Genomic DNA, 21624 nt, shown 5'->3' with positions numbered 1-21624 from the left:
TTACAGAATTTGGAAACAAGGTAACCCTTCTTCATAGACCTAAATTAGTGTTTTCTGAGTGACATACACACAGATGTAATGCCTCACTCAAGTTTAGTCAAAGACACAAACAATTACGCTTGCTTTATTCTACTCAGTGATTTCTTTTAAATTACATATGGCACATGATTATCTGAGCTTTATGTTTTTTTAAATGTTAAATATTATGTTTTGCACAAAAAACATATTTCATAAATTATGAAAACATTTTTCAGCAAATAACATAGGTAGAACTACTTAGGAGTTAATCAAAATAAAATTCAGATTATAAGCTTTCAAATTACATCTAGGGGGTATCAAACTGATACTTTGTACAAAAACCCACACTTGCGATTGTGCCCACTTGAGAGAGCGTGCATGCGCGCGACAGGAGTGTCAAGATCTTGCGAGAAGTAACGGAAACCTTTCCACTGTAATTTAAATATCAATATAATACTTAGATATTACATTTAATTTTGTATAAACACAATGTGTTGCATGTTTTATTGGTGCAAAGATGAGTAGTGGTGATATTTATATTGTACAACATTTGCAACTGCTTTTTATCACTTAATTAAAAGCACCACAATTTAAATTGGGTAATCTGTAATAGGGACTACTGAACATACACTTAGAAGTTAATTTTAAAATGCAAAGTACTGAAAATAAATTAAAAAAAGCTCTAAAAAAAACACTTGGATTTTTTCCACACTATAAGTGTGTCCCATCAGGTAATGGTAAATGTTCAGGAACAGGTTTGAACCACACTTGTGGTCTTCATCCTCCCTTAAACACTTACAGGCCAAATACAGGAAATACGTCATATAAGTAGGTCAAGTGCAAACACAGCAAGTGTGGGTATTTGGACAAGGCAAGTGTCTAGCTTCAACCCTAATTAAACAAACCTGAACCAGCTGATCAGGTCCTTCAGGCTTATTTGAATATTCCAGTTGTACATTCAGGTTTAGAAAATAAAGAATATTTGGTAACACTTTCTATGAAGCCCCTATTTATAACACATTATAACGGTATTTCTAAGGCATTATAATAAATGCATAATGCATTATAAGAAACCTTATAATATGTCATACCATCTCATGAATAATCATAACAACAATTATAATACATTATAATACTTGAGTATTTGAAGTTATAACTTTTAAGATTATGATTGTTTATAACACACAATGAACGGCATATTAAATCTTCTTAATTTATAATGGACTATATCATATTACATTTATTTTTTACATTATATTACGTTTTATTTTGATGGTCCCCTTAGTCTATTGACTATAAGCTTAAACTTTCTAACTACATGCCAACTAACACTCCTTAGAGTATTAGTAGGCTTAGGTTATGGTTGGGCTAGGTAGAATGTTCATGTACTTGCAAAGTTACTTATAATATAACATAATAGTTTGTCTTTTGGGGAAACATCGAAATTTAGTGTTAGCATATATTCAGCATAATAACAATTACTGCTAGCTGACATGCAGTTGCAGAGTTACTTATCAAAAGCTGTCTGAAGGGTACCATCAAAATCATCAAACTGTTCATATTACACATTTATCTAAACTGATACCTGATCTTAGGGTTCTTTCGGAAATATTATTATAATTACTTATAAGTGGTCTTTGTATGCTTTAAGTAAAGTGACATGAGAAACATGGCAAGATATGAGACTTATAATATGTTATAACTATGAGGAGGTAATCATTCTCTTAAAAGCTATAACCACAAAAAAGTACAAATTATAATACATTAAAACTGTTCTTATGAATACTCATGAGATGATATAACATATTATAAGGTTTTTTATAATGCATTATGCATTCATTATAATGCCTTAAGAATACCCTTATAATGTATTATAAATACGGGCTTCATAGAAAGTGTTACCGAATATTTTCTTGCATGTTTTATGAAAAAAGATGTGTGAAAACCATGTAAAAGTTAGCTTTCTCTTTGAGCTCCTCTAGAGGCTTTCGAGTTTAAGCTCTTTAGTGGTCTTGTGTATTCAGGTAACTATTGCTCACATAGAAATCTGAGGATAGCTGTGTTTTTTAACTTGGTTGGGATGTACTCATTTATCTGAAATCGGGTTCCCCCATTTCTAGCACGTTACGCAAGCGTCCCCGGGCATCAGTGGTAAACTGATAAAGCATATGTGTTAAATGTAATAATTGTTGCAATGCAAACTTGATCGCAAACATGTTACTTTTACAGAAACTTGGCAGGTGCCTAATGGCTTCTTCAGCAGAAAGGCTCTCTCGCACTGTATGACATGACAGACAAGAAGCTGTCCAGTCCTGTTCCATTCACACAGCGTGTTTTCTGAGAATGCGGTTGTTAGTCCTGAAAATGTATGCGTCTGAGTTCAGTTATAAAATGTGGTTTTATAACTCCCCTCCCCCCTGACTTGAGGTTGACAGCTAAGCTGCAGGATCCAGCAGGAACGTAGGCTGCTACAAGGAGCAGTAACGTTATACATGTTTTATCCGACACGTTCGTATAGCTGCAGCTGTAACAGAGCTGGCAACCCGGATGACGAAACTCTACTGACTTCGTGATTGGTAGATAGCTGGAGGGTGGAGCCTCAGACCAAAACACAAAATGACAACAATAACATCAGTTGAGGGCTGCAACTCTCACTTTAAAATGACTATATCCTGGCCGGACCACTGTTGTTAGTGATATAAGTATTTGAAATGAACATGATTTCTAAATGTCTAGTGACATGTCAGGGCCATTTTATGATTAACTGAAATAAATTTCTTACATACAGTTCCTTTAAATTTACTCAATTTAAATAATGGCAAATCTGAAATATTGATAATTGGCTCTGCTACTTCAGTAAAAATGATGGACCTGTCCTTTGACATTGATTTGTAATCATTTGACTCAACTTGACTCAGTCGTTTGACTCTGATATTTTCACTGTTGATAAAAAAACTCCTTCTTCCACCTTCGGAATATTGCATGAAATTTAAATTCATGCATTAATCACATCAAATCTGGATTATTGCCATTCTTCATTGCAGGTCTGCTCAAAAATGTATTGCAAGATTACAGTATGTTTAAAATTCAGCAGCAAGAGTCCTCACCTCCACTAGACATTCTGTTCACATTAGTCCTTTACTGCATGATCTTCACTGGTTACCCATGGCATCATGTATTCACTTTAAGATACTGCTTCTAACATCATAGGCACTAAATGGTCTAGCACTGCCATATCTGGCTGATCTACTCCACCCATACTGCCCTGCAGGCCTGGCTCCAGAATCAAATCGCTGGGGGTGCTTCTTAAATCAGTAACTTAATATGTACTTTGAATAAAAATTATATGTTGTATATGTGTTTATATTGTATTTGCATCTATATTTTGGTGTCACTATCTGACCTGAATGACGTTTCTAACACATTATAGAACATAGTTTCATTTATCAACAAATAACTTAGCACTACTTTGGAGTTAATCACACTGGCTATAAGCATTGTAAGGGTCAGATTGTGCTACTCATTTGGTTTCAGTTTCTAATGGCTCTTGAACAGAGACACGCAAACAAGGAGTGTGGCTGCTCCCATCAGTTTTATAGGGTTAAAGGTAGGGTAGGCATTTTCAGAAAGCCTAGTGATAACAAGTTAGCTTTGAAAATAAGATCCCCACCCTGCCTGCATAATCCCTTTGCAAAGCCATGCTTCCTTCAAACCACATTAATGCGCTCAGGCAGATAGACTAACCTTTGACACAATGCTGAAATATTGAATACAACCTCATATCTCATTCACAGGTGAGAAAACATTACAGTACAAAGCACATAATATAACGCACTGATGATCATGTCTGCGCCAACAGGATGCGCAGAGGTATGCAAATACATATTTGGCAGACAGGCAAAAACAGCCTATTGCCTATTTGATTGGATGAACATTTTATGGTCCTACGTCTTCCACAGACAATATAAATATATATAAATAATACAATACATATAAATAAATTTAGACCACTAAACGGAGTAATTGCTCGGGATTCGGGATGTGAAGAGACTTTCAACCAGTCCAGCATAACAAAAAATGTTTCTGAAGGCAATCACCTATTGCACCTTTACTGATAAATCAGCTAAAAACAACCAATGTAAGAAACACTGAAAGACATGAAAACCCATGAAAGGCAGATGTAAAGGAAGCTGGTGTAAGGAAGGGTGATGATGTACCTGAAGGGTGCTGACCAACAGCTCGTACCACTCCAGACAATCTCTCAGGATGCCAGCTTTCTCCACGGCGAGGCAGTGTTTGACGGCATCCTCAAGCTGGCTGTCGGCTCTGTAGCGCTGCACCAGCTTGCAGTTGATGTGGGTGTCTGTGGGCCGCAGCTTGAGCTCTGATTGCAGCAGCTCATACAGCTGGTTAGATCCGCTCTGAGTGCTAAGAAGCTTTTCCTGTGACAGAGAGGATGCGTGAGACTCAGCACAGCAGATGTCTGCAACACCTTAGCTCATGTGACACGTTCACTCACCCTCAGACTGAAGACAGTGGGATTTCCTGGCAGAAGCCTGGCCGCTTTCTCCACCCAGAACTCGGCTCGGCTGTCATGATCAGGTTTACCGCACAGCAGCTCAGCCACCTTCAGGACCAGATCATGCTGAGCCGGATTCAGATCCAGTGAACGCTAAGAGTCAAACAAACATCTTCATTACATCAATAAGTGCACACGTCTTACTCAGACTTCAACAGTGCACTGAAAGGTAAATGACACATTTGACAACAGGCTACAATAACGCTGCAAACAGAGAAAGTGATAGAAACCAGAAAGGTAAATGCAGTACATGCAGGTAAATCCAGACAGATGAAGCGTCTTCCAGTCTGATGTAGAGGTGCTACACAGAGCATCGGCAGGCCTTCAGTCAGACTGTCTTCCAACTTTCATTTATAACATAACATAACAGGCCCTTATTGCCAGTTCTCTTTGACTGATTCACTGCGAATCGAGTTGCTCTGAGATGCTGAATGCATTAGATAATGAACCGCTCATGTGTTAATGAACACATTTTGTTACAATGGACTATAGGCTTCATTAAAAAACTGTGGCTACATTGTGTCAGATCGAGAGAGTGAGAAAACAACCTGTTTGCAGTGTATCCAGACCACACAAAATGAGCACACAAACCACTTCAAAGATTTTATGTATTAACATAGCATGCAACTGGAATGTATTCACACTTTTTCCACATTTTATGTTATAGTCTTATTTCAAAATTGATTCAATTAATTATTTTCCTGAAAACTCTATAAACAATACCCCATAATGAAAACATGAAAAAAGTTTGTTTGAAATCTTTGCAAATCTATTAGAAATTTTTTTTTAAAAAGTGATGTGAAAGTGACACGATATCTTGACTTGACTCAGGAAGTGAAGTTGTGTCTTGACCTGACTCAGGAAGTGCTGCTTGACTTGACTTGACCATCTTGGCCGGGGACTCAGGAATGGCGGCCATCTTGGCTGGATCAGTAACAGTCTGTACTGGGTAAGGCCTCCATCTGCTGGCCTGGCGTTACACAAGTGATGAAGTCTGAGGAATTGTCTGTAGACCGCTGATACAATATTGTATCAAGGCACAGATCTGGGGAAGGGTACAGAAAATTTCTGCAGCACTGGAGGTCCTAATGAGCACAGTGGCCTCCATCATTCACAAATGGAAGAAGTTTGGAACCAGAGAACTCTTGCCAAAGCGGGACACCCGGCCAAACTGAGCGATTGGGGGAGAAGGGCCTTAGTCAGAGAGGTGACCAAGAACCCGATGGTCACTCTGAAAGAGCTCCAGCATTTCTCTGTGGAGAGAGTACAACCATATCTGCAGCAGTCCATCAATCAGACCTGTATGGTACAGTGGCCAGATAAAAGCCACTCCTCAATAAAAGGCACATGACAGCCTGCCTGGAGTTTACCAAAAGGCACCTGAAGGTCTCTTAGACCATAAGAAACAAAGATTGAAGTCTTTGGCCTGAACGGCAAGAGTCATGGCTGGAGGAAGCTCATCATCTGGCCAATACCATCCCTACAGTGAAGCACATGGGTGGCAGCTTCATGCTGTGAAGATGTTTTTCAGCAGCAGGTATTGGGAGATTAGTCAGAATCGAGGAAAAGATGAATGCAGCAATGTACAGAGACATTCTTGATGAAAACCTGCTCCATAGAGCTCTGGATCTCAGACTGTGGTGACGGTTCATCTTTCAACAGGACAACAATGCTTAGCACACAGCCAAGATAACAAAGGAGCGTGTCCTTGAGTGGCTCAATGTCCTTGGGTGGCTCAGCCAGAGCCCAGACTTGAACCCAACTGAACATCTCTGGCGAGATCTGAAAATGGCTGTGCACCGACGCTCCCCATCCAACCTGATGGAGCTTGAGAGTTGCTACAAAGAAGAATGGGAGAATCTGCCCAAAAATAGGTGTGCCAAGCTTGTAGCTTCATATTCAAAGACTTGAGGTGCTTCAACAAAGTATTGAGCAAAGGCTGTGAATATTTATGTACATGTGTTTTTTTCTTTATTTTTTATTTGTAATGAATTTGCAAAGATTTCAAACAAACTTCTTTCACGTTGTAATTATGGGGTATTGTTCGTAGAATTTTGAGAAAAATAATGAATTTAATCCATTTTGAAATAAGGCTGTAACATAACACAATGTGGAAAAAGCGAAGTGCTGTGAATACTTCCCGGATGCAATGTACTATATGTACTGCAAAAACACATATTTGACAACACTATTATATGGAGATTTATTTACAGCTCTATTATTTAAGCATGATTACATTCAACTCAAGAACATGTGAGTAGGAAAACATTTGAGTGTAAATGAGGAAAGTCCAAACCTTGTAACATCCCACAGCTTTGTCCGTTTCCCTGTCAAGCACAAACAGCTGCCCGAGGAACTTGTGTGCTTTAGGATCCTTCGGCTGGATGGTGAGATACTCAGAAACATGTCTGCCATTGAAGTGTGTGAGAGAAACACATCAGCTCATCCGAGAGGAACCAGACATCAGACAAATCAGCAAGATCACAGAAACAAGCCTACCTTTTAGCCAGTTCATACTCCTTAGCCTCATAGTATAGTTTAGCAAACAGAAATCCTTTTTCTGGCCTCTGGAGAAAAACAGCAGATCACAGAATTACACATTACCACTGACAACCCTAATGACCACAGTAACACACCGCACAGACCAGGGGAAACCTATGTTTTTATTTTTGAGTTTCAGAGGTAAAATCAGCGTAACGGACGTGACAGTTCTGAAAGTGTAATTTATCCGACTGTGGAAACGTGTATAAAATACTATTAAAAAAAAACTTTAACAGAGGCATCTAGTTGGTATTTAATAGGGCTGCCCCCACTAAAGATTTTTCTAGTTAACTAATAGTCCTTCATTTAAGATACTGTTATAAAGGTGGAAGAGATATGTTTTTAGCCAATTCTTGAAGATGGAGTGAAGATCTTTGTGCAGAGCCAGTGGTGGTTTGGTAGGCAAACATTAATTCCTTAAATTTTAAAGGAACACTCCACTTTTTTTGGAAATAAGCTCATTCTCCAGCTCCCCCCGAATTAATAAGTTGAGTTTTACCGTTTTGAAATCCATTCAGCTGTTCTCCTGATCTGGTGATATCACTTTTAGCATAGCTTAGCATAGATCATTGAATCCTATTAGACCAATAGCATCGCGTTCAAAAATGACCAACGAATTTCCATATTTGTTGTATTTAAAACTTGACTCTTCTGTAGTTATATCGTGTACTAAGTCCGGTGGAAATGCAAAGCTGCGAGTTTCTAGGCTGATAAGATTAGGAACTACACTCCCATTCCGACGTAATAGTCAAGGAAGTTTGCTGCTGTAATAAGGCCGAAGCAGGAGCAGTAATTCCACGCAGCACATGTGCAAATGCTAAACTAGCTGGGAACTCATTTCTGATAATACTCCGCCTGCTTCGGCCTTATTACGGCAGCAAACTTCCTTGACTATTACGCCGGAATGGAAGTGTAGTTCCTAATCTTATCAGCCTAGAAACTCGCAGCTTTGCATTTCCACCGGTCTTAGTACACGATATAACTACAGAAGAGTCAAGTTTTAAACAGGACAAATATGGAAACTCGTTGGTCATTTTTGAACGTGATGCTATTGGTCTAATAGGATTCAATAATCTATGCTAAGCTATGCTAAAAGTTGTGAAGCATATTCCGAATGAAAGGGCCTGATCTTCCTGATGTTGAATAAAGCAAATCTGCAGTTTTAGCAATGTAGTCTGAGAAAATTACAACTTTAAGGTTTTTGGCTGTTTTTGAAGGAGTTATGGTTGATGTGCCTAAATGGATGGTGAAACTGTGATAAAATGATGAGTTTGATGGAACCACAAGCAGTTCTGTCTTGGCAAGGTTCAGTTGAAGATTATGGTCCTTCATCCAGCAAGAAATGACAGTTAGACAAGCTGTCATCCAAGCAGCTATCGTTGGATCATCAGGATGGAATGAGAGGTGGGGTTGAGTTTCATCAGCATAGCAGTGATATAAAAAAGCCATGTTTCTGAGTGACAGAACCTAGTGATGCCATGTAGACATAGAAGAGAAGTGGTCCAATAACTGAGCCCTGATGTACTCCAGTCTTTAGATGTTGCAAATTGGGTACCGCACCTCTCCGAGAAACCTTGAAGTAACTGTCTGAGAGGTAAGACTCAAACCACTGGAGTGCAGTTCCTGAGAAACCCTAAGCCAATAGGGTTGACAGGAGGATCTGAATCTGGATTTTGCCACAAACCACAAAAAAAATAAGATTATGTTTGAAAAAAAGGAGATATTTAAAATTTAAAAAAATAGTGTTTTCTAAGTCCTTGTCGGAATTCACAATGCCTACCTTTATACAGATAACATAGTTATGGTTTATTTATTTTCATTTTAAATTTGATCATTTAAAAGTAGACATTTTAAGCTTTGTGTAGGCTAGATTTATTTCTAATGTCCGTGAGGAAACCGTACGCTGACTTAATTATTTTTTGTGACATGCTCCAGTTAATAGGAAAAGACAGCAGAAAGTTTGTTTTCATTATTTTTCAAAAGCTCAACGTTTTGTTGTTATGAGTTTACAAAAATTTGCTTTCAAACTGATTTTAAATTAGTTTATCATCAAGAAAAAAAGTGATCGTGTAGGTGCATCCCTGTCCTGAAGTAAGTGCATTCCACACTCCAAACACTGAATATGAAGAAAGCATGTGTATGCGTCGAGGTAAAGCAGGCTAGGGTCAGAGAGCTCTTCAAAAAATCTAAAATATTTTTCACTGTTTCAAAGACGAACAAAGGTCTTACGGGTTTAGAACAACATAAGGGTGAGTAATTAATGGCAATATTTTGTTTTCATTTTTGAGTGCAATATCCCTTTAATCATTATTAACATTAACATTTTTAAATACACTTTTAGATTGAAATAATTTTACACTCTGCAAATTATTGTAGAAACAACATAAAGAGTATATATATATTACTTTTTTTTATTATTAAGGAAAGTATCACCGATACTATTGATGTCTCTAGGAAATAGTTTTTGATGAATCACCTGCATCAATGTGCTAATTTTGGCAGCAATAATTATTATGACTAATAAGAGCAAAGAATCAAGATGAGTCGTTGATCATAATTATTAGAATGGACATCAGTTGGCTTTGTACAAAAAGTTAATAATTACTATATGATATAAACTTATCCTTTAAAATATTATGGACATGAAACAGTACTCAAGTGTCCTGACGTCATAAATCTAACCCTTAGAAATCCAAATATCATTTGGAAGTGAGTCTGTGAGTTTATTTTTCAGACAGGTGTCCATCTTTCTACAAAATGCTTACTGATGACATAAATTGTGAAAAAAAGGGCAGCATTTGATCACTGATTTAAAAACATAAAATATAATCGAATGAAAATGAAATTTTACAATAGGTGCCCCCTCATATGTGGTGGATAAACATAGTAATTTTCTTAAAATTTCTATTAAAGCACATCAATGCAGTAAAGTACAGACCTAAATGCACAACTTAAATTGGGATTTATTTTTGGTAAAAACTTTCTTTTTTCATGGCAACCCTGCTGAAAAAAGAACAAAAGAAACCATCACAGAAATTCTAGTTTCCACTACAAATATCATTACAGATCTTCAACTTTTAGCTATTAAAACCTTTAAAATTGTTTTCTGTAGTATGTTTTGGGACATATTACATGGATTTAACAAGCCACCAATAGAAGATGACCAATTACCATTAGAAACCCACAGGGCCCAGTGCAGTTTCCATTAAAACCAGTACAATTCCCATTATAATCAGTAAAACCATTACAAATTATGTGATGCTGTCTATTGTTTTTTTCAGCAGGAATTGCCAGGTGACTTTACAAGATGAGATGACATAACCTGACTAACCAGCGGATCAATCTTGTTGCACAGCATCTGAAACTCGTTGGATGGAAACAGTGCTTATTCACAAATGTTTTATGCAATGTTCTAATTTATCCCATACCGAAATATGATATATGGACATGCAGTGCTGCTTAAAAGTTTGTGAACCCTTTAAAATGTTCTATATTTCTGCATAAATATGACCCAAAACATCATTAGATTTTCAAATAAGCCCTGAAAGTAGACAAAGAGAACCAAATCGAACAAGTGAGAGAAAAAAAAAATTCTTTGTCATCTATTTATTGAGAAAAATGATCCAGTATGCATTGCAAAAGTATATGAATCTTTGCTTTCAGTATCTGGTGTGACCCACTTTTGCTGCAGTAACTGAAGGTAAAGTCTCTTGTAAATCCTGATTAGTCCTGCACTATAACATGCAGAAGTTTTAGCTCATTCTTTAGTGCAGAGCCACTTCAACTCTGTGATATTGGTGGGTTTCCTCATATGAACTGCTTGCATAGGTCCTTCCACAACATTTCAATTAGATTAAAGGAGTAGTTCACTTTCAGAACAAAAATTTACAGATAATGTACTCACCCCCTTGTTGTTCAAGATGTTATGTCTTTCTTTCTTCAGTCATAAGGAAATTTAGCTTTTTGAGTAAAACATTTCAGGATTTCTCTCCATATAGTGGACTTCTATGGTGCCCCTGAGTTTGAACTTCCAAAATGCAGCTTCAAATGGCTCTAAACGATCACAGACGAGGAAAAAAGGGTCTAACCTAGCAAAACAATGGGCTATTTTCTAGAAAAAAAAAATACAATTTATATACTTTTTAACCTCAAATGTGTCTAGTCTAGCTCAGCAAGATGAGCGTTTGAGATTTAAAAGTATATAAATTGTAAATGTTTTTAGAAAATAACCGATCATTTCACTCGATAAGACCCCTCTTCCTCGGCTGGGATTGTTTAGAGCTGTAACGGGTGTTTTGGGTTTTGTTTCATGTTCATGTTTTCATGTCTTTTAATTTGTATTTGGTTCATGCTGCTGTGTCTTGCTTCCCTTTCCCTACTGTTTTCATGTCATTGGTTCCTTAGTTATATGTGTCATGTATTCATTGGTTGTCCTTGGTTGCTATTGTCTTGTTCCTTGTTTTTCATTGGTTGGTTTGTGTCATGTGATCTGTATTGTTTGATATAAATAGGCCTTATGTTTCATTGGTTTCCTGTTGTGTACTGAAGTTGTAATTCTGCTGTTTGGTGAGTGTTTATCAAGTCAAGTCAAGTCAAGTCAAGCCTGTTTGTTTCAAGTCCAGTCACGTCATTGTTTCGGATTATGTCTTTGTTTGGATTATGGATTCACTGTAAATAAACTGCACTTGGGTTCAACTACATCTCGCAAATTCAGTGGATTGATTGTTACAAGAGCCCTTTGAAGCTGAATTTAAAATGCATTTTGGAAGTTCACACTCGGGGGACCATAGTAGTCCATTATATGGAGAGAAATCCTGAAATGTTTTCCTCCAAAAACACCATATCTTTACGACTGAAGAAAATAAGACATGGACATTTTGGATGACAAGGGAGTGAGTACATTATCTGCACATTTTTGTTTTGAAAGTGAACTACTCCTGTCGGTCTGAACATAGACTCTTGCCATTACAAAACATTAACTTTGTTTTTCTTTAAACATTCTGTGATAGAATGACTTGTGCTTGGGGTTGCTGTCTTGCAGCATGACCCACGTTCTCGAGACTCTGTTCTTAAACAGGTTTCCTGATGTTTTCCATTAGAATTTGCTGGTATAATTCAGAATTCATTGTTCAATAAATGATGCGGTCCTGGCCAAGATGAGGCAAAACGGCCCAAGCCATGATACTACCACCACCATGTTTCACATATGGGATAAGACTCTTAGACTGGAATGCAGTGTGTTCTTTTCTCTGAACATAGTAGCTTCTCATTTAAACCAATAAGTTCTATTTTGGTTTTATCCATCTATTAAACCTTTCTCCAATAGTCATCTGGCTTGTCCACATGACCTTTAGCAAGCAATTTTCTTTTTGGAGAAAAGTGTCTTTCTTTTTGCAACTTTGTCATGTACACCATGGCTGCTCAGTGTTCTGCCAATGTGAGAAAGGCCTTTAGTTGCTAAGAAGTTACTTGGAAGTTACCCTGGGAACTTTTGCAACCTCGCAGACTATTACACAATCTGCTTTGGAGTGATCTTTGTTGGTCGACCACTTCTTAGGAAGGTAACAGTGGTCTTGAATTTCCTCCATTTGAACACAATCTGTCTGACTGTGGATTTGTGGAGTCCAAACTCTTTAGAGATGGTTTTGCAACCTTTTCGAGCCTGATAAGCAACATCAAATCTTTTTCCAAGATCCTCAGTAATCTCTTTTGTTCGTGACATGATTCACTTCCACAACCATGATCAGACTTTGATAGATCCCTGTTCTTTGAATAAAACGGGTCACGTACTGACATGTGATAGTCATTACACTGAATGAAAACACATCTGCACAGATGGATGGAATTTCACCCTTAAATTAACTGCTAACCCAAGAGATTCATATACTTTTGCAACAAACAGATATGTAAAACTGGTCATTTTGGATATTTGTAGACATGGATCAGTTTGTGATTAGTATCATTAATTCATTCAGGAGGAGTCTGATGAATCAGAATATTCATGATCATGACACCAGGACACGAAATAAAAGGTATCTTTTCCATTTGAATCCGAGTTGTTTGTTGTTAAATATTTGCCTTTTTAGTTAATCTGTTATACTTTATAGCCATGTGACAAACTAGGCATGTGTTTCCCTGCATATTTCCATTGGTCTGGTTTGGGAACAGGAGTAAAGCCTACTGACAAACAAACAATAAAAACAATATTACTTCATTTTAGGTAAACATTACAATGTTGCTTGTGTTGTGTATTTGCCAACACAGAGTAGTGAATTATTTTGGTAGTATAGTAACAGTACTTGTGTAATTACTAAGATATTTCATTATGTTGTTGTTTTTTAGACTACCAGTTAGAAAGAAGAGGCTACTGAAATTAACGCTTGCCTTCTCATTGCTGCAACCAAGACTTACTGGTGAAAGAGACTGATGTTGCAGTTATGCTGGAGGAGCACATCATCATGCATGAGCTAGGACATGTATAATGTCATATTTCTGCTATGCCTCATGTTAGTGTTTTAATACCAAGTACATTACAAAAACATAACTGTTGCTTTTAAAATCGATTGAAATAGCATTCTGAATGTGTTTTTATGTCTATGATTCGTTTTTATGTTGTTATGTTACTGTTAGGAAATAGAAACTTAAAGCAATAGTTTACCCAGAAATGAAACTCACCCTCAAATTGTTCCCAAGCTGTAAAAATGTTATTGTTCTGCTGAACACATTTGTAACCAGTTCTGTGGTAAAAGTTACTTGTATAGTTTTTTCTGTCATACTGTGGAAATCAGTGGTGGCCTTCAACTGATTGATTACAAACATTTTTCAAAATGCCCTTTGTGTTTAGTGAAACAACTACATTTACAAACCATTACAGGTTTGGAACAACTTGAGGGTGACTAAATGATGACAGAATTTTCATTTCTGGGTGAACCTTTTAATACAATTGAAATAACTTGAAAATAAATATGCTACTATTGTTGTCTAATAATATTAACATATTGCTCAAACTGTATTGTACTGCACTGTATGAATTGAACTAATACTGTTTTGTAATACTGAACAATTCATTAAAAAAATATATATTGCAATTTAAATTGAAATTTATATTTTGACTTTTATTTCCTAAATATTTGAAACTCATGTTTAAAATTAAATATATGTGCATACATCTGTTATAAATACAAAAAAAAAAAAAAAAATCCTTTACCCAAATATGAACATGTAAGCTATATGCATATGTGTCATGTGTATATTATATTTGGGAAAATATTTTTTACATTTGAAAATGGACATTTTTGTAATAAAACATATATTACAAAAATGTCTATTTTAAAATGTAACAAATATTTTCCCAAATATAATATGCCCAAATTTATATTGCCATATATCAGATTTTCGTTTGGGTAATTTTGCACCTTTGGATGTCTTTGGATAAAGCTACTGTGTTTAACAGTCTTGTGGAGTGGGAATTATTTACCATCATGCATTGTGGCTCAAACAATAAAGAGCATGATAATAACATGAACTGTAAATCAATCATTTACAGATGTCCGTCTGGTTTAGGTGTGTCAGAACATGCCAGAGAGACCCATCAAACCACTGCATTACTGTCACTGTGTGCATCATTTACATCTACAACACACACTAACAGAAACACACACAATCAAAAAACTGTCATTGTCAATATATGCAAATGTCATATTGTTCATACAGTGGTGCATGATGGAAACTGAGCCTCACCCACAAAGCAATCCTCAGGGCAATCAAACTTTATGAGTCATTCACATTTCAAGTTTTGTAATCTACTGTAGAACAGAAAACAGCACCTGAGCTCCACAAATGATGATCTCCACATGCTCATTCATTTAAGTTCAAGGTGCACAACATCAAGCTAAAGCACTGGGAGAGGATTTGATATTCATCATTATCATTATATTACTTGTATTTACTGTGCAATAATCATTCTCACACAGACCTGTGGTCGTCTGACTGTACATTAGTATCAAGCTTGAACTTACAGACAGACAGTGTGACTTTGTTTGATGTTTTCTCAGAAAGTAATTCAGCTAAAACTCTCGGCAATATTTCAGTATTTTTGACGATGAGTGTCAATAAAACTAACTGCGGCGAGTTTGAAGCCGGTGTCGTCAGTATAAGATCGCTGCTGTGAATGACTGAATTGAATGAAGTGACGGAAAGACATGACTGGTTTCCAGACATTCACCTGTGCTACTTTACTTACCGCTTTCTGGGAGGGAGAGGCGCTTTGAACAGTAGATATATAACGCTCCACGTCCGCCTTGGTCCGCCTCATGGATCCTGTGACAAAGTCTTCGCGGTCGTTTCAGAAGTTTATCATTGAAACGCGGTTCAGCGCCTTCAGTCACTCTCTGTTTACAAGGAATAACTCACGATCGAAAGTGACATCTCTCTGCAGAGTAGGCTACAACTGGGCGTTTCTTACTTTGTGGGTGTTTTCAATGGTGCACTGCTCCATCTCACCTGAGCCCTTTCCGAAACAGGCAGAAAACCTGAATACAAGAAAATGGCAGTAATGAGCATATTTGGTATGGAGGGTTTAACACAATAGAACCTATTAAAACAAAACCTATAAAATTCCAAAAAACGTAATAAAACATAAAAAATAACAAAGAAAATCTAATTACAACAAGTTACATAATACAAATTACTTTTTATTTTAATGCCTTTTAATTTTTCATTTTACTAAGGGCATCTGAGAAGTTTTAGAAAATGTATTAAACTGAAAATCTACATTTACGTATAAATTTAATACTTAAGTATTTCGCTAATAAATAATATTAATCAAATCGTATAGAGCTGTGGTTATTCCGTACATCTTGTGAGGTGAGAGTGAAACCAACCACACCTATCTCCACCAGTCCTGCAATGCTTTCCACAAAGAATGAGAAAAATACATGTAAAATATATATTTTCAAATAAATTTGCATAAATGAAAAGGCGCATTTTCAAAAGTAAACTTTAAATTGAAAAAATGATTGGAAGGATGCATAGTTCTGTACTTACCATTGGAAAAAGCGATCATAAAATGCTAGCGACACGTTTTATTTTTGTTCATCCCTGGTGAAAAAAACAGCTAAAACCAGCCTAGGCTGGTTGGCTGGTTTTAGCTAGTCATAGCTGGAAGGCAGGCTGGTTTTAGAGGGGTTTTGGCCACTTTTCCAGCCTGACTAGGCTGGTCAGGCTGGTCTTAGCTGGTCAGGCTGGGAAACTTAAACCAGCTACAGTACTTCCAGTTTAAACCAACTAAGACCAGCCAACCAGCCTAGGCTGGTATTAGCTGTTTTTTTTTCAGCAGGGATATAAAAAACAGCGTGCTTCAGCATTGAAATTAGTCACTTAAAATGTTATTTATTTTTTAATATCTGGAAACCATAGAAAGAATACTTTTTTCATTCATTAAAATATTTTACCTTTATTCATTAAAAAGCGTTATATCATCAGTCGCAGTCACAAGCCATAACATTTCATTTTTTTTTTTTTCATTATTATTTTTATTTATTATTTTATTTATTGAAACTCAGAAGCCAAACAACACATTTCATTTTCATTAAACAACATACAATACAACACATGAACTAAAATAAATAATGTGCTTCATTCATTAAAATGCATTAGCCTATATAAGCATATAGGTCGCATGATATTATTACAATTCAAGTCTAATTTCAGGTATAACCTGAAAACCAAAGAAAGAAAACATCAATGTGTTTTGGCACTATAGTGTTGGGGAAGTTTCGATTCATCCAAAGCGAAAGTGAAAACACTCTCATTCGGGACGAATCATATTTGCATGCTGAGCTATACGTTATGTAAACCAGCCAGGTTTAGTACCTAATGCGCATTAAAAATCCTCCCCTTGACATAAGCATGTGCTTGGCCCGAGCTAAATGGCACGGATTTATATAGGCTACTACGGACTATTTGTTTGGTTGACTTTGGTTTGTTTTGGTTTATTCTGATAACTAACAGGCTGCGTTTGTACTGGTGTATGTGTGCGTGTAATTTATGTTTAAACAAAAGTTAAACAAACTTTCTTTCGTTTAGTTAATGTGCTAATTATTTGAGTCAAATATATTTCTCATATTCTTTCTTTTATATATAGACTATGATTTAATAAAAACTGAATATATTTTTTAGATAAACTTAATCCGCTCTCGTCCACGTGCACACATAGACATCAAAGGGGGCTTGAGCACCTGCCCTTTTATTCCTGGAGAGAAAGTGCCCTTTTTTCCGGTTTTTTTTTTTTTTGAAAGATAATATATATTCCTGTTTACGCACAGCTTCCCTGTCAAACAAATATATTTATTGAAGAATAGTAAATCTAAACATCAGGTCAGGAGTTCTGAAGCGCCCATTCCCCCACCCCTTAAAAATTTCTTTTTAAATTTAAATTACATTTTATCTCATTTCATTAACAAAATAAATGTCTTTAATTTAAGAAATTCATGTCACATGTTCTCTTGCAGCCGCTGATTCGTTGTATACCCATGAGTCACGACTGCTTTAACTTATATGCAGATTTAACATGCGCAACGCACCGGAAAATATAGATCAGTATTTTAATATAATGTGTAATGATATGCATTTTCATTATATTTTACAAAATATTTTCATTACCTATATGATGTAAGGTTAGACGTAATCTCGTTGAGGGCACACAGACTCGACATTGTTGTGGTAATCTTTGCGTAATCTTTTCCTTTTGGCACACAAGCATAATTAAGGACAAACTGTGTATTGCACCCAATGCTCGGTTGTGGTAAAAATAATTCCAGAAACGATTCCAGATTTAGGGGGGCCAGTGGAGTGGCCAAGTGTGCTGACGCAGGGGCAATGGCCCCCGCCTAGAACAGCCACTGCTCCGCACAGCGGACTTTTATCAAGAAATAACAGACCGCATTCTACATTGGAATTCAACCAAGCCATCATGTAATAAAATAAGTTAGTAATAAGCATACATCATAGCATAAATTGGTGAATTTAGAAGAAATCTACAGATGCAAACAGATGGAGGATAGATACACTCTAAAAATGTAAATCTGAGTAACTGCATCTGGTACATTAATCAATAAAACTGAGTAGAAATAAGTTAACATTAAACGTTAAAAATAACAATATTTATAAATTAACTTTTTATTTATGAGTAATTTAACTTTTTTTTAAATTTCCTCTAAACCTTTATAAAATAGTATTCCATACAACCACAAATACATGCATGACATTGGCTTTTATTGAATTTTGGTAAGTTTAATTCAAACAATCAAGTAAGATTTTCAGAGATTTTATTAAGTTAATAAAGTTAAACTAGTAGCATAGAAAATGTTTTCAAAACATGCACATTGTGGAATGGTTTCCTTTGCTGCTCTATGAACCTAGTGAATGGAGACCATGGATTCTGTGTGAACTGATTATTTTGTAGACATCTTTTGAAAATTAAACCATCGCATGAGTTTGAGGAAGATAAAATAAACTTTTTTAATTATTTTTTTAAAGGATGTCAGTGTTGCGTTAATATATGTGACCCTGGAGCACAAAACCAGTCTTAAGTCGCTGGGGTATATTTGTAGCAATAGCCAAAAATACATAGTATGGGTCAAAATGATTGATTTTTATTTTATGCCAAAAATCATTAGGAAATAAAGTAAAGATCATGTTCCATGAAGATTTTTTTTTAAATTCCTACTGTAAACATATCAAAATGTAATTTTTGATTAGTAATATGCATTGTTAAGTACTTATTTTGCACAACTTTAAAGGTTATTTTCTCAGTATTTTGATTTATTTGCAACCTCAGATTCCAGATTTTCAAATAGATGTATCTCGGCCAAATATTGTCCTATCCTAACAAACCATACATCAATAAAAAGCTTATTTATTGAGCTTTCACATGATGTATACATCTCAGTTTTGTCAAATTTAACCTTATGACTGGTTTTGTGGTCCAGGGTCACATATATACTTTTTTGTAAAAAAAAAAAAAAAAAAAAACGTAATTATGAGAAGTGCCCTTTATTTCACTTGAGCCCCTGCCCCTCAAAATGTCTGTGCACGTCCCTGCTTCCCACCTTTAGCTCTCTCGGTTAGTGGTAGTGGCATCTGTCCCAATGTGCATACTATCCACCCCATCTGTCCTAAATAGTATTAAAAATTATTACTTTCACATAGAATTTAGGATGGAAAGTGCGCACATTGGGGCGCAGGCCTATTTCTCCACATTGAAAGTTCGGTGTCGCACTTGACCTGACTTATTGTCATTTTCTCTGATGAACTGAATATAAGGACAGTGTGTGTCCATCCCACACATGTAGAATCTCTGCAGTCATCTCAACCAACGAATTCCAGCAACTGGAAATATTTTTTTTTTCTGGTGCTGTTTGCGAGTTGTTACTTTTATAAGGAATGTTGGAACACTAGAAATTTGGCAAATCTTTCTAAGATAATTATTATTACATTTTTTTTCTTTTATATTTATACCTTTCAATTTAAGACAGATATAAACATTTGGATTTTTATCTATATCATTTACTAATAATTTTTAAGTAATAATAATAATAATAATAATAATAATAATAATAATTAAGTTCTAAGGGAATGGCATTAATTACCATTACATACTCCTTTACAGGTATATGAAACTCTGCATAGGTAAGCACGTGACCATTATAATTCAACAGTTGTGAAACCAACCAAACATTTTTTCTAAACCAATTAACTAAAAAAAAAAAAAGATTTATTTTGGTATGTATTTATTTTTCCAAATTAAGCACTTGTGAGGGGAAAAATTGTGTTCGTATATCATCATCCATGAAAACAATGCCTGTCTGTGAAAACTGGAAGGTTTTATGGGAAGCTTGCTAATATTAAAGTCACAATTAAGGAGAAATTCATATTATTAGGGATATAATACCATAATTTATCTTTTGAACGAACATAATTTTGTATCCATTTAATTTTAGAAATAGTGTTAGATATTTCAAAATCAAGTACATTTCGCCCACCTTGATTAAGTGGATTACAAAGTATTTTTTTTATTCAAATAGTGATGTTTATTTTTCCAAATAAAATTATACATATTTATTTATATCATTAATAATAAATTTTGGAGTGTCTATAACCATTGTGGCGTAACAAACAAAGGACAGCATCACATACAGTTATGAGAGCTTCACAGAACAACAATATATTACACATATTGAAGGGGAAGGGTTTTATTAAACATCTTAATCACAATTTGTGTTTTAAACAAAATAACAACATGTACATATCACAGTAAAATAATGTTTTCCACAATGTTTTCCATCCGTTGAAATTTCACAAGTAGTTTTGTTATGATATGATAACCTCGTTGTAACTCGCTATTGTAGCGATGCTAAATTAATAACCTACAATAAAAAATAAAATAAAGTGCGTGACGCCATTTGCATTTTAGTGGAGGTGACGTGTTTCTGGTGGAGCTCCACTCGTCGTATGTCTGCAGCCAGGTCCTCTTGGGAAAGTGGGGTGATTTGTGCCAGGGGGGAAGTAGTTCCACCCCTTGTTTCTAGAAAACCATTGAAGAAATTGGTCATGTGACCACATACTTTAGTATAGCCATCCAATTTACCTATCCTCCAAAAAAGAGAGACACATGGCATGAGGGCTAAGCACATTTTAGCTAAAAAGTTTTTTGGCTTTCAAAGTCAAATTTATATGATCAAGGTTTTTTGATTATTGCGTCTGAACAATTATAGACACGTTTGAAAATATTTCACACATGTTTTAGTGCTTTAGTAGGCTACACAGTGAGTCTATACAGTTAGCATAATGTTAGCTCTAAACTGCGGGATCATGCTAGTCTTTCAAAATTGTCAGTCTGGGGTAATTTGTGCCAAAGGGGCAGGGGTAAGTTGTGCCAGTGGGATGTTAAGTAATAGTCCAGATCTAGACCATCTAGACCAGGGCTGACCAACCCTGTTCCTGGAGATCTACCTACAGTACCTGCAGACTTTAGTTCCAGTCCTGCTTCAACACAGCTGTCTGTAATTATCACATGTTACCTAAGAGATTAAGTAACTGGTTCAGGGGTGTTTGATTTGGGTTGGAGCTGAACTTTGTAGGATGGTAGATCTCCAGGAACAGGGTTGGGCACCCCTGATCTAGACCTACATACCCACAGGGGATAATCTGTGGGAGGAGATGAGTGTGCCTCATCAGTGTTTGATCTACCTGCCCTTTGTCAGTTTTTTAAGTGGCCTAAGTCACAATGGGATGTTCAGAAATGTTCATAAGAAAGTAACTTCTTTCCTATTATGTTACATAATTGACAGACAGCGTTTTGTTGACAGACAGCATTATAATTATTCACAAATATCATATATTGCGTATTGAGTTATTTTGTGTTTTCCGAAAAAGTAGAAATTATGACATGCCAATAGTTTAATAGGGTAACGATATCTAAATAA

General features: G+C 35.9%; 1 protein-coding gene across 1 annotated transcript in view; it reads right to left on the bottom strand.

The window, feature by feature from the left end:
* The window catches only part of LOC141340820 (E3 SUMO-protein ligase RanBP2-like), a 54439-nt gene extending 38920 nt beyond the window's left edge, over positions 1-15519 (bottom strand). Inside the window, exons 1-5 of the mRNA XM_073845908.1 lie at positions 15381-15519; positions 7097-7164; positions 6894-7005; positions 4538-4690; positions 4236-4460 (exon numbers count right to left, since the gene is read on the bottom strand). Of these exons, the coding sequence (XP_073702009.1) occupies positions 4236-4460; positions 4538-4690; positions 6894-7005; positions 7097-7164; positions 15381-15452 (630 nt within the window). The 5' untranslated portion in view covers positions 15453-15519. The remainder of the gene's footprint in view (positions 1-4235; positions 4461-4537; positions 4691-6893; positions 7006-7096; positions 7165-15380) is intronic.
* Between the last annotated feature and the right edge of the window lie 6105 nt (positions 15520-21624).

This window comes from Garra rufa, chromosome 8, assembly GCF_049309525.1.
Source record: "Garra rufa chromosome 8, GarRuf1.0, whole genome shotgun sequence".
Lineage (NCBI taxonomy): Eukaryota > Metazoa > Chordata > Actinopteri > Cypriniformes > Cyprinidae > Garra > Garra rufa.
The sequence above is the reverse complement of the archived record's forward strand: the minus strand, read 5'-3'. Positions and strand labels throughout refer to the sequence as shown.